At 44.0% G+C, this 13586-nt stretch overlaps 2 protein-coding genes and 1 pseudogene across 3 annotated transcripts; all 3 read left to right on the plus strand.

Moving 5' to 3' along the window:
• Window positions 1–813: 813 nt before the first annotated feature.
• On the plus strand, window positions 814–3429 carry LOC145227593 (tubulin alpha chain, testis-specific-like). The gene is made up of 7 exons (XM_080092456.1): window positions 814–946; window positions 1562–1784; window positions 1852–1956; window positions 2040–2236; window positions 2297–2794; window positions 2861–3054; window positions 3209–3429. Exons 1-7 carry the CDS (start codon window positions 944–946, stop codon window positions 3339–3341), a joined length of 1353 nt encoding a protein of 450 aa, XP_079948582.1. The 5' UTR covers window positions 814–943; the 3' UTR covers window positions 3342–3429.
• A 1615-nt stretch (window positions 3430–5044) lies between these two features.
• LOC145227591 (tubulin alpha chain, testis-specific-like) lies at window positions 5045–7992 on the plus strand. Its single transcript, XM_080092453.1, has 7 exons — window positions 5045–5162; window positions 5888–6110; window positions 6311–6415; window positions 6519–6715; window positions 6775–7272; window positions 7341–7534; window positions 7651–7992. Exons 1-7 carry the CDS (start codon window positions 5160–5162, stop codon window positions 7784–7786), a joined length of 1356 nt encoding a protein of 451 aa, XP_079948579.1. The 5' UTR covers window positions 5045–5159; the 3' UTR covers window positions 7787–7992.
• A 3249-nt stretch (window positions 7993–11241) lies between these two features.
• On the plus strand, window positions 11242–13145 carry LOC145227594 (tubulin alpha-1A chain-like; annotated as a pseudogene). The gene is made up of 6 exons (XR_013859933.1): window positions 11242–11459; window positions 11533–11637; window positions 11708–11904; window positions 11973–12470; window positions 12546–12739; window positions 12853–13145. The product of XR_013859933.1 is annotated as a tubulin alpha-1A chain-like (transcript).
• Window positions 13146–13586: the final 441 nt, after the last annotated feature.

The raw sequence follows: 13586 nt of genomic DNA on the forward strand, positions 1-13586 counted from the left end.
CAACGTATTAACTTTAAATCAACAATTTCATTGTTTGGGACAGTTCAATCGGCCAGAAACAGACATAGATAGCCTGTGGTTGAACATGCTGTACAGTCGTGATGTTGTACGGTTGGCAGCAGCCTTGAACTGTACCTGCTGTACAGCAACTGCTGACAGACCGTACAGCAGCCTACAGCCAATATTCAATATGTCAAGAACACCTGAATACAAATCCACAGATGGAAAGCACACTTGTGAGTATTAAGTATATTGACTAATTTAAATTCTTAGGGTGCTTCAGTTGCTTGGTAGAGGTATATTTTACTTTTGTATGGCGTTTGTTGCATCATTATGTCTCAATTTATGCAGTGTTTGTTTAACTTATCATCTTGTGACTGTGAGCAAATAGACATGTGTACCAGCAAACATAGAGAGACACGTTGTACAGAATTACATGACAGTCACGCGCTTCTCGCAAACAACCACAGGGTCAACCAAGCATGACGTGATGTCATAATCGCTTGTCACGCTCCTCTTATTCTCCACCGAAGCGTAAATGGCGCGAAGAGAAAGAGGGGTAATGTCGTAATAATGCTGGTTATGATGTCACTTTCTCAGGAAACGTCTGTTTGTGCAAATTCTAATTCTATAGCACAAACCCGTTTGTTTTTCGGCTTCTCGCGTCCATTGACCGCATTCCACAACTCTGCAACAGGCCGAGCGCTTCACGTAAACGCCGCGTTACGCCATATGCATCGGGAGTGACTTTAACCAATCAGAGCCAAAGAGGCCAATCGAGCGCCTGGATTATGACGTAATAGCGGGATATATAAGGCTTGTGGAAGGGCGATTCGCTACTTTCAGTGTTTCGAAGCTTCGTAGACTGCGGAGAATCCCTGTTTGTTTGAGATCTTGCCTTTGCTGAGTTTTTATCAACCTTGGAAGTACGACTATCTTCAATATGGCGAGTTGTTTGAAAAATCTATTACTAACAAGTATGTGTGTTATTTATAATGTAAAGTGTTAAAGTGGAACCGAAACTCTTCATTTAAATGTGACGTGAATTAAACGCGCCCCTTAACTGACTAAGTTTTCTTTCATCTGTTTGGTTTCGAGTATGTTAGTTTAATGGAGGTCAAAAAACGTTGCTTTTTTTCTTAAACATCACATCATAGTAAAACAAATCTATCAAAAACTGTTGGTTGTAAACCAGACCACTGGTGTAGGAGTTAGGGGCGAAGTGTTTTTTATGCAGGTATTATATAATCTAAGATACGATTTTTGCAACTATTTAGTCAGACTTTCGAAATGTTGAAAGTGTTTCCTCACAAAAATGCCTCCCAACTTAGCTGGCTTGTTTTCTGGTTTCCTCTGTTGAGCCTCGAGCGTTCCACGCTGCGCAGTTAAGCGGGAATTAGTGGCAGAGAATGATTCGCATTTTCTCCCTCGGGCAATTTCCCGCGCTTTTAGCTGAACAAACTTCCGGTGTTATCAGCCCCCTCTAGCGACTAAACCGCAAGCGTTTCTGTCTTGTGGGATTCAAGACGTCAATATTTACTGAAATGCATCGATATTACAGCGCGAATGTATCTCAATCCACGTCGGCCAAGCCGGAGTCCAGATGGGCAATGCTTGCTGGGAGTTGTATTGCTTGGAACACGGCATCCAGCCGGATGGACAAATGCCGAGCGATAAAACCATCGGCGGTGGCGACGATTCCTTCAACACTTTCTTTAGTGAAACTGGAGCTGGAAAACATGTCCCAAGAGCTGTTTTCGTCGACTTGGAGCCAACTGTCATCGGTTAGTTGACCAATCATAGGTTGCCACACCTTCAAACACAACAATGGCTAACATCTCTGCATTTCAGATGAAATCCGCACCGGAACATACCGCCAGCTCTTCCACCCTGAACAGCTGATCACAGGAAAGGAAGATGCTGCCAACAACTACGCCCGTGGCCACTACACCGTTGGTACGTTGGCCTTCACATCACAAAGTCGCAATATAATGCTCACATACTTTACAGCATAGTCTAACCACCATTTTTTTTTGCAGGCAAAGAGCATGTGGACCTGGTGCTTGATCGCATCCGAAAACTCGCTGATCAGTGCACTGGACTCCAAGGGTTCCTCATCTTCCACTCGTTCGGAGGAGGAACCGGATCCGGATTCGGTTCCCTTCTCATGGAGAGATTGTCGGTGGACTATGGAAAGAAATCCAAATTGGAATTCGCAATCTACCCCGCTCCACAGGTTTGCATGTTGGTGTAATGTAAATAAAGGTGACATGAGCTAACCAAACCGTGAATTTAGATTTCAACTGCAGTGGTTGAGCCTTACAACTCGATCCTGACAACTCATACAACCTTGGAGCACTCCGACTGTGCTTTCATGGTCGACAACGAAGCTATCTACGACATTTGCCGCCGAAACCTCGACATCGAGCGACCGACCTACACCAATTTGAACCGGTTAATTAGTCAAGTCGTCTCATCCATCACCGCTTCGTTGAGGTTCGACGGAGCTCTCAACGTCGATTTGACTGAGTTCCAAACCAACTTGGTGCCATATCCACGTATCCACTTCCCATTGGTCACTTACGCTCCAGTGATTTCAGCTGAGAAAGCTTACCATGAGCAGCTTTCGGTGGCTGAGATAACCAACGCTTGCTTCGAGCCAGCTAATCAGATGGTGAAGTGCGACCCACGTCATGGCAAATATATGGCTTGCTGCATGTTGTACCGTGGTGACGTTGTCCCCAAAGACGTGAACGCAGCCATTGCAGTAATTAAGACCAAGCGCACAATTCAGGTACAGATTATTTGGCTACGCTAGAAAGATAACCTTACTTTACATGTTACCATTTTATCTCTGCAGTTTGTGGATTGGTGTCCGACCGGCTTCAAAATTGGCTTGAATTTTCAACCACCAACTCCTGTTCCCGGTGGAGATTTGGCCAAAGTGCAACGAGCTGTTTGCATGTTGAGCAACACAACTGCTATTGCTGAGGCTTGGGCTCGTTTGGATCACAAGTTCGACTTGATGTACGCCAAGCGCGCGTTCGTCCACTGGTAAGTCACCCTGTTAGTGCTGTTTGCATATGTCGTGCACGGTTATTGTGCTGACTCGTGAATTGTATTGTCGTTCACGGTTCTTGTGCTGACTCGTAAATTGTACTGTCGTGCACGGTTCTTGTGTTGACTCGTAAATTGTACTGTCGTGCAGGTATGTGGGAGAGGGAATGGAAGAAGGAGAGTTCTCCGAAGCCCGCGAAGATTTGGCGGCTCTCGAGAAGGATTACGAGGAAGTTGGAGTTGATTCGGTTGAAGATGAAGCTGAGGGCGATGACGAATATTAGATTCCGAAGTAGTGTGGCCTTCTCCACTTATTCTGATTTAATTCATTCTGCTTTCCTCCTATCGTTTTAATAAAAGTACACTGTACCATGTTGTGTGTGATCTGTTTGCGAAGTTGCCATAACAACGCAGAAACGCGCGTGTTTCAAGTGTGACGAAGCGAAACCCATCATATTGTTACCGAGACAAAGCAAATCTAATTTTTATAGAAGCCTTTTGTCACCAAAGACCAATAGGCTGTCTTTGGCAAACAACTTAGGTTTGTGGCTTTGTCAGCTCAGAAAAAAGTGTTCGGTGGGAACGAAATCTAATCGTCGAGCAGAAAAAGGAATATTTACTTCTCAAGCTTGTCTAAGCAAATTTAGGTATTGCTTCATTGCATTGAGACGGGTTGGGGGTGGTTTGTTGTGTGGACTTAAGCACCAATCTTGTGCGACCACTGGCGGAATGTGTTGGTCTGTGGATGGCGCTAACGTGCTTGGTTTGAGAAAACTGTCTAAACACATGTGTCCGTCTCTCAGAAAAAAATACAAATGTCGCCACGTATTATGTCTTCGGTCTTAATGTGACAGGATTCATGCTGGTATTTGGACGATGTTTTACAGTTTTTATTGGTCAAAAAGCCAACTAAAGATCGTCCAAACCTTTGTGACTGATTCTTTTTTAATACGTGCAACTCAGCACTGTTTAATATTAGTTTCAAATATTACATAGCAATTTTGAGTGGATACATATTTACCCAACCTGACGGTGCTGTAACTGTATCGGTCTTGCATCAAGCATTGTTATGTAAGATGTCAAGTGTCCAAGCATAAAAAGGCCCAAGCATGTCAAAGTATTAACATAACATTGACAAAAACACTGTTCGGGAAGCTCAAGTGGCCAGAAACAGACATAATTATAGCCTGTGGTTGAACATGCTGTACAGTCGTGATGTTGTACGGTTGGCAGCAGCCTTGAACTGTACCTACTGTACAGCAACTGCTGACTGACCGTACAGCAGCCTACAACCAATATTCAATATGTTAAGAACACTTGCATACAAATACACAGCTGGGAAGCACACTTGTAAATATTAAGTATATTGACTGATTGGTATTCTTTAGGGTGTTTTAGTTGCTTGGTAGAGTTTATTTTTATTTTTAATGGCGTTTGTTACATCATTATGTCTCAATTGATGCAGTGTTTGTTTACCGTGTCATCTTGTGACTGTGAGCAAATAGACATGTGTACCAGCAAACATAGAGAGACACGTTGTACAGAATTACATGACAGTCATGCGCTTCTCGCAAACAACCACAGGTTCAACCAAGCATGACGTGATGTCACAATTGCTTGTCATGCTCCTCTTATTATCCACCGAAGCGTAAACGGCGCGAGGAGAAAGAGAGATAATGTCGTAATAATGCTGGTTATGATGTCACTTTCCCATGATGTCCATCATTTTTTTCCATCATGATTCCCATATTTGAGCATTATGATGTCATTGTTTCTCGGCTTCTCGCGTCCATTGACCGCATTCCACATCTCTGCAACAGGCCGAGCGCTTCCTGCAGTTGAATCGCGCGCTTCATGCAAACGCTGCGTGACGTCACATGCATCGGGAGCGGCTTCCACCAATCAGAAGCGAGAAGCGCGATGCAAGGAGGCCAATCGAGCGTCTGGATAATGACGTAATAGCGGGATATATAAGGCTTGTGGAAGGGCGAGTCGATACTTTCAGTGTTTCGAAGCTACGTAGATTGCGGAGAATCCCTGTTTGTTTGAGATCTTGCCTTTGCTGAGTTTTTATCAACCTTGGAAGTTCGACTATCTTCAATATGGCGAGTTGTTTGAAAAATCTATTACTAACATGTATGTGTATTGGTGGCGTAACCGTGAGTGTTTCAATGTGTAAAAACGAAACCCAAAGCGGGACTGATCTTTATTTTAAAATGTAGCATCAACTAAACGAGGCCTTTAACTTAATTAAGTTTTCTTTGATCTGTTTTTTATTAAACGAAATTTAGTTTGTTAGAAACTTCACTTAATTTTTACATACGATTCTGGTCTTATCGGTTTCGTTTGTGTTAATTTTAATGAGGTCAAAAAACGTTTGGTTTTTTCTTTAACATCACATCCTAGTGAATGGAAATCTGTTAAACACTGTTGGTTGTAAACCAGTAAGACCACTGGTGTAGGATTTAGGGAGCGAAGCGTTTTTGTGGATGGAGGTATTAAATAATTCAGGAGACGGTTTTTGCAACTATTTAGTCAAACGCAGGCCGAGTTGTGGGAAACTTGTTTCATGGCAAAAAATGCCTCCTAACTTAGCTGCCTTATTTTCTGGTTTCCTGCGTTAAGCCTCGAGCGTTCCACGCTGCGTGGTCATGCGGAAAATTAGCGCAGAGAATGATTCGCATTTTCTCCCTCGGGCAATTTCCCGCGCTTTTAGCTGAACAAACTTCCGGTGTTACTAGCCCCCTCTAGCGACTAAACCGCAAGCGTTTCTGTCTTGTGGGATTTCAATCAAGGCGTCAATATTTACTGAAATGCATCGATATTACAGCGCGAATGTATCTCAATCCACGTCGGCCAAGCCGGAGTCCAGATGGGCAATGCTTGCTGGGAGTTGTATTGCTTGGAACACGGCATCCAGCCGGATGGACAAATGCCGAGCGATAAAACTATCGGCGGTGGCGACGATTCCTTCAACACTTTCTTCAGCGAGACTGGAGCTGGAAAACATGTTCCAAGAGCTGTTTTCGTCGACTTGGAGCCAACCGTGATTGGTGAGTCGAATCACTGCTTATAGCCTTGGGCGGAGTACCACGTTTTGCTCACTGGCTTGGAAGCTCCATTTCTATTCATATACTTTAGGTAATAAGGCAAAAACACTAGGATCTGAGACCTCCACTTAAGTGGTGCTGTAGCCTAGTCAGCACCACCATAATCATCTAAAAAAAACTGAAATAAATTTACTGTGTATCAGATGAAATCCGCACCGGAACATATCGCCAGCTCTTCCATCCTGAACAGCTGATCACAGGAAAGGAAGATGCTGCCAACAACTACGCCCGTGGCCACTACACTGTTGGTACGTTGCGCTTCAACGTTTATAGCATTCGCCTGTTTTTTTCTAAAGCCCACAAAGCGTTCCTATGTTTCACAGCGTTGCTTTAACAGTGTGTTCTTTCCAGGCAAGGAGCATGTTGACTCTGTGCTTGATCGCATCCGAAAACTTTCTGATCAGTGCACTGGACTCCAAGGCTTCCTCATCTTCCACTCGTTTGGAGGAGGAACCGGATCCGGTTTCGCTTCCCTCCTCATGGAGAGATTGTCAGTGGACTACGGAAAGAAATCCAAATTGGAATTCGCAATCTACCCCGCCCCACAGGTTTGAATGATGGTGTAATGTAAATAAAGGTGACTTGGGCCAACCAAAGCTTGATTTAGATTTCAACGGCTGTGGTTGAGCCTTACAACTCGATCCTGACAACTCACACGACCTTGGAGCACTCCGACTGTGCTTTCATGGTCGACAACGAAGCTATCTACGACATTTGCCGCCGAAACCTTGGCATTGAGCGACCGACCTACACCAACTTGAACCGGTTAATTAGTCAAATCGTCTCATCCATCACCGCTTCGTTGAGATTCGACGGAGCTCTCAACGTCGATTTGACCGAGTTCCAAACCAACTTGGTGCCATATCCACGTATCCACTTCCCATTGGTCACTTACGCTCCAGTGATTTCAGCTGAGAAAGCTTACCATGAGCAGCTTTCGGTGGCTGAGATCACCAACGCTTGCTTCGAGCCAGCTAATCAGATGGTGAAGTGCGACCCACGTCATGGCAAATATATGGCTTGCTGCATGTTGTACCGTGGTGACGTTGTCCCCAAAGACGTGAACGCAGCCATTGCAGCCATCAAGACCAAGCGCACAATCCAGGTACAGATTATATTGCTATGCTAGGAAGAGGACCTTAGTTTACAAATGTTACCATTTTATCTCTGCAGTTTGTGGATTGGTGCCCGACTGGCTTCAAAGTTGGCCTCAATTTTCAGCCACCAACTGCTGTGCCCGGTGGAGATTTGGCCAAAGTGCAACGAGCTGTTTGCATGTTGAGCAATACAACTGCTATTGCTGAGGCTTGGGCTCGTTTGGATCACAAGTTCGACTTGATGTACGCCAAGCGCGCGTTCGTCCACTGGTAAGTCACCCTGTTAGTGCTGTTTGCATATGTCGTGCACGGTTCTTGTGCTGACTCGTGAATTGTATTGTCGTTCACGGTTCTTGTGCTGACTCGTGAATTGTGCTGTCGTGCAGGTATGTGGGAGAGGGAATGGAAGAAGGAGAGTTCTCCGAAGCCCGCGAAGATTTGGCGGCTCTCGAGAAGGATTACGAGGAAGTTGGAGTTGATTCAGTTGACAACGAAGCTGAGGAAGACGATGACGAATATTAGAGAGAGTGCAAATATTTTTGTGTACATGAATACAATCGGTTGCAGTGGGATTTGTTAAGTCTTGTATTGATTGTCTGTGATGTTCAGACTTGTTGCGTTTTGTTGAAATTCATAAAAATACTTTTTAGCAGTCGCGATATTTTTTGCGCCTACTTCGCTGGTGAACCTCATTATGCTTGTCTGCCTTCAATAAAATTACAACCGTTTTTGGCTTGTGATCTTACTAGAACTCTTGTAGTTATCATGGCGCTGATTAAGTGAAGGGCATGTTGTGACATCTTTTTGATGAAAATAAAATAGGCTTAGTTTTATTTGATAGAACACCGTAGTGTGTCAAACCTGCTGGATGTGTTTGTGCCCGACCTTCGATCTGTGAACTGTCCCTTAAGCGTCATCTTGAAGGTGCAGTTTTCGATTTGTTGCGTTGACAGGGGGAGGCAAAGTGCTTCTATATCAAATGTTACGTTCTCAGCTCCTACCAGCAACAGCAGTACACTTCCGATAACGCGACAATCCACCAATAGTTCACCTATTTATTTGTTTTTGAACTCCCGGTTACTTAAACACATTTATATGTTGGCAAACTCTCTTGCAACGCTCACGCATTCACTCATAACAGGAATATCGTGTTTTCCCACTCTGACAAACTTTGTCCATTTTTCGTTACTGCTACATACGCTCCTGCTGTCCAACCTATTTTGTGTATCTCGTAGTGAGTTTGGATTTGTTGATTTGTGGATTGGTTTGATGAAAAGAAAAATATGCGTTTGTTATAGAATTGCTGATTTCGGCCCCGTATGAAGTTTTCTCAAACTCGCTATAGCGATTTAGTCACCAAACTTCACAGTGTTTCAAACTTTCGGCGGCGATTTCGAGTTCATGATTCGAGGTTAAACCTACTAGACAACTGGGTTAATCCGGACCTGTCTGGACCTAAAAAATTGTCCGAATTAACCGATGTCGACTAGTTAAAGCCTTACCACATCGCAAATCATTTGTAACTCAAGTTTTGTCCGAATTAGGCGAAGATCCGGATTAACCGAATCCGGATTAACCGAGGTTTTCTGTCTGTAATTCAGGCAATGAAATCTGCATAATATTTTTAGCCTGTGTGTCCTGATTTCGTGAGGAATTGAAAACCCTTATCAGGCGGCATATATTTGTTTGTTTGTTTCCTTTTTATCGTCGGTGGGCGGGCAACGCCTGAATGCGTTATGCTCACTATGAGTCCGCCGTCGAGCTGCCTGTTTTAAGTTCGTTCGTAATTTTTCATTTGATTTTTACGGTTTTTTAGGCAGTTGGTGACTTCAATTTGGGATGAACACGTGTTTGGGCGTTGCTGTAGGAAATTTTCCGACACGTGATACAAGTGCACGAGGGATCAATACGCCTCAGTTGTGCATGACGTAATACTGTGAATAATTCAAGAACTCGAAAGATCGGAACGTCCCTGAGGGTTTGAGGCCGGTGCATTGCAGCGCATAAGCTAAGTTCGGCTGACCTACGCGCACACACATGCAAGCACACGCACATGCGCACGCACACACACGCTGACATGCACGCGCACCAGGGGACGAACGCCTGCTGGCATTTATCGAATTTCAATCGATTTCAAAATAGGAACAGACCTCTGTTTCGCTTCAAGCTGGTGTCAGCTGCCAGCGGGCGAAGTCGCCTTCTAAACGACTTACGGGTTTTTTATCCATATTATGTGATTACCGCATTAATACAGATACTAATTAGATACGTGCACCTCCTGCACGCGTGTCAAAAAATATTTAAGTGTTAGTTTGATGTTTTTGATTTTTTGTTCTTATTGCTCTGCGCGATAACAGCTTCGTATTGTTGGAATGATAATATCGCGGTACATTAAAAGGGTTTTTATTTCACCGACTTGCTTTTAAGCGAGTCTAAACGCCTTTGGTTGTTTTCATAGACCACTTTTGGCCGCCCATCGCACTTAGCCACCGCATGCTGCCTGTCAAAGCAAATCAACCCTCCACTGACGTCACTAAACGCTTTTACGGGTCGGTTCATATTCACCGAAGCAAATCATGCAGGGGCGTGGCGCTTGATTTAAGTTGTTAAATGTTTGAAAAGTTTTCAAGGACAAAACAACGGACTTTTATGTGCTTGAGGCTTCAAATGTTTTGTTATGGTGTAAGCTACATTCGCATTTGCAGAATAAAACCAAAACCATGCATTTAAATAAATGACAACACTTTATCGATAAAGTAACAATACAAATTATTCTACATTGGTGGATTAAACTACGTCTATAAGCACAGTAAATTAAAAGTAAAATCTGTAATGAAATCAGCCGCTAAAAAAGCAGGTTTCCGACGTAATGGTTTTGTTGCCAGAAAGTTTATTTGTTTCAGATGTTTTTAGTTGTTCTGATGACGTAACCCAACTTCAGTTGTGAAGCAACAAGTTGCATTAAAATGTGGCGAGAATCAGCAGCGCACGCGAGCAGATGGCGAGTGGGGGGTTCCTGCCGTTAAAACGCGCGCCAACCGTTCTAGAACCATTAATAATGCAAAGAGTCAACCACGCGACGTCATATGCATCGAAGAGCTGCTCTCGACCAATCAGAAGCGAGAAGTGCGATGCAAAAGAGACCAATCAAACGTCTGGATTGTGACGTAATAGTGGGATATATAAGGCTCGTGGAAGGGCGAGTCGCGATACTTTCAGTGTTTCGAAGCTACGTAGATTGCTGAGGATATCTGTTTGCCGCCTTTGCTGCGTTTTTATCAACTCTACAAGTTCGACAACCTTCAATCATCAACATGGTGAGTTGTTGGAAAATGTTTTGAACAATTTGTGTTAAATTTTGGTTGGAAAATTATGCGAAATACGAGACACTTGAAATTAAATTTTATCCTTCAAACATTTATCTGTGAAAAATTGTTTTGTGTCAAAGCCGACAAAAGAAACCTTACCGCGTGAAAAGTTTAATTTGTTGATTTATTTTTCGGTGTGAAACGAAATTTATTTTATTATGTTCATGCTGTCGTGTTTAACACGTAGCATACATGGGTTGAAAGACTTGAAACTCTAGCCCACTTTGGTATAATTTTCAGTAATTGTGTTTCAACCCATTGTATTAAACTTAAAAAATTTTCATTCATGTTTGTAGTTAAATTTTCCCGTTCGGTTTCGTCAACCGGTTTCCTCTTGAGCCTCGAGCGATCCACGCTGCGTAGTCAAGCGGAAAATTGGTGGCAGGAAACGTTTCACGTTCTTTCCCTCGGGCATTTTCCCGCTCTTTTATCGAATTAGTTGCTGCGCTCATCCGATTTACCAAGCCTTAAAACCACTCATCCATTTACTTTACCAAATCGCTTTCCATATTTTGCCCTTAAAAATCAAATCACTTCAATAATAGATAGTACTTTTGTGCGGCGACAAAATGGGATAATTTTTTACTGAACTATTTTTTCACAGCGCGAATGTATCTCAATCCACGTCGGCCAAGCCGGAGTCCAGATGGGCAATGCTTGCTGGGAGTTGTATTGCTTGGAACACGGCATCCAGCCGGACGGACAAATGCCGAGCGATAAGACGTATGGAAAATGCGACGACTCCTTCAACACTTTCTTCAGCGAGACTGGAGCTGGAAAACATGTTCCAAGAGCTGTTTTCGTCGACTTGGAGCCAACTGTCATCGGTGAGTTGACCAATCATAGGTTGCCACACCTTCAAACACAACAATGACTAACATTTCTGTTTCTGCATTTCAGATGAAATCCGCACCGGAACATACCGCCAGCTCTTCCACCCTGAACAGCTGATCACAGGAAAGGAAGATGCTGCCAACAACTACGCCCGTGGTCACTACACTGTTGGTACGTTGGCGTTAACAGCACAAGCTCCCCAAGTTTTATAGCCTTATTAAACCACTACGTTTTCTTCCAGGCAAGGAGCATGTGGACTCTGTGCTTGATCGCATCCGAAAACTCGCTGATCAGTGCACTGGACTCCAAGGGTTCCTCATCTTCCACTCGTTCGGAGGAGGAACCGGATCCGGATTCACATCTTTGTTGATGGAGAGATTGTCGGTGGACTACGGAAAGAAATCCAAGTTGGAATTTTCCGTTTATCCCGCTCCACAGGTAAATAGGAATTTTGGTATTTACAGCTTAAGTAAAAGCCAATTTGACATCTTATTTGCATTGTCTAGGTTTCCACTGCAGTGGTTGAGCCTTACAACTCGATCCTGACAACTCACACCACCTTGGAGCACTCCGACTGTGCTTTCATGGTCGACAACGAAGCTATCTACGACATCTGCCGCCGAAACCTCGACATTGAGCGACCGACCTACACCAACTTGAACCGGCTCATCGGCCAAATCGTCTCATCCATCACCGCTTCGTTGAGGTTCGACGGAGCTCTCAACGTCGATTTGACCGAGTTCCAAACCAACTTGGTGCCATATCCACGTATCCACTTCCCATTGGTCACTTACGCTCCAGTGATTTCAGCTGAGAAAGCTTACCATGAGCAGCTTTCGGTGGCTGAGATCACCAACGCTTGCTTCGAGCCGGCCAATCAGATGGTGAAGTGCGACCCACGTCATGGCAAATATATGGCTTGCTGCATGTTGTACCGTGGTGACGTTGTTCCCAAAGACGTGAACGCAGCCATCGCGACCATCAAGACCAAGCGCACAATTCAGGTACATTGCAACTTTCTAGTGAGAGTATATATTTAGTCGTTTGTCAGTTTCAACTGAACCTGTTTGTTTGTTTAGTTTGTGGATTGGTGCCCGACCGGTTTCAAAGTTGGAATTAACTACCAACCCCCAACTGTGGTCCCCGGTGGAGATTTGGCCAAAGTGCAACGAGCTGTTTGCATGTTGAGCAACACCACTGCTATTGCTGAGGCTTGGGCTCGTTTGGATCACAAGTTCGACTTGATGTACGCCAAGCGCGCGTTCGTCCATTGGTAAGTCACCCTGCTGCTGTTTGCATCTGCCGTGCACGGTTCGTGTGTTGACTCGTGAATTGTATTGTCGTTCACGGTTCTTGTGCTGACTCGTAAATTGTGCTGTCGTGCAGGTATGTGGGAGAGGGAATGGAAGAAGGAGAGTTCTCCGAAGCCCGCGAAGATTTGGCGGCTCTCGAGAAGGATTACGAGGAAGTTGGAGTTGATTCATGTGACAACGAACAAGATGAAGAAGACGACGAGTACTGAGATGGAGGACACCGTTGTTGCCATGGCGATTTAATGTCGTTTGCTTTTACCAAGGATACTCTCTGATGCTCTCTACCGGTTTTATCACACTTTCTCACTTCACATTTCTTCTGTTTCAAACAAAGTTTCCACGTTCAATAAAACTTTCCACACCTGCCTCAACGCGTCATGTTCCTTGTTACGTCACACAGCTCATAGAATAGTCATTATGCGCCTGTAGTCATTAAGTCATCAGGTTCATGTTCAATGTGTTCCATAACTTTTATTAATGAACGAGTAACGACAGGCTTCAGTAAAAAATACTGAACGAAACTTTTGTAACTAGCCAATCAGTGTGTTTTTATTTATTAGTTCGCTGCTGTCTTATAGCCTTAGCGGAAAGGTTTGTCACTCATTGATAGTTATGTCATTTGATGCGATACAGTTGAATTTGAATAAGTGACGTATTAACACGAGCTATGTATACTTCGTTGTGTTTGATTGGTTGGGAATCAGCCGTTAGTTTGTTCCGTCCCGTTCTGTTTCGAATCAAGCGCATCTATTGGCCGATGTGTCACTTCGAACACCATGCATCTGCTAAATGTTACATACTGCTATT

The sequence above is a fragment of the Phallusia mammillata genome, chromosome 5 (genome assembly GCF_965637545.1).
Source record: "Phallusia mammillata chromosome 5, kaPhaMamm4.hap1.1, whole genome shotgun sequence".
NCBI lineage: Eukaryota > Metazoa > Chordata > Ascidiacea > Phlebobranchia > Ascidiidae > Phallusia > Phallusia mammillata.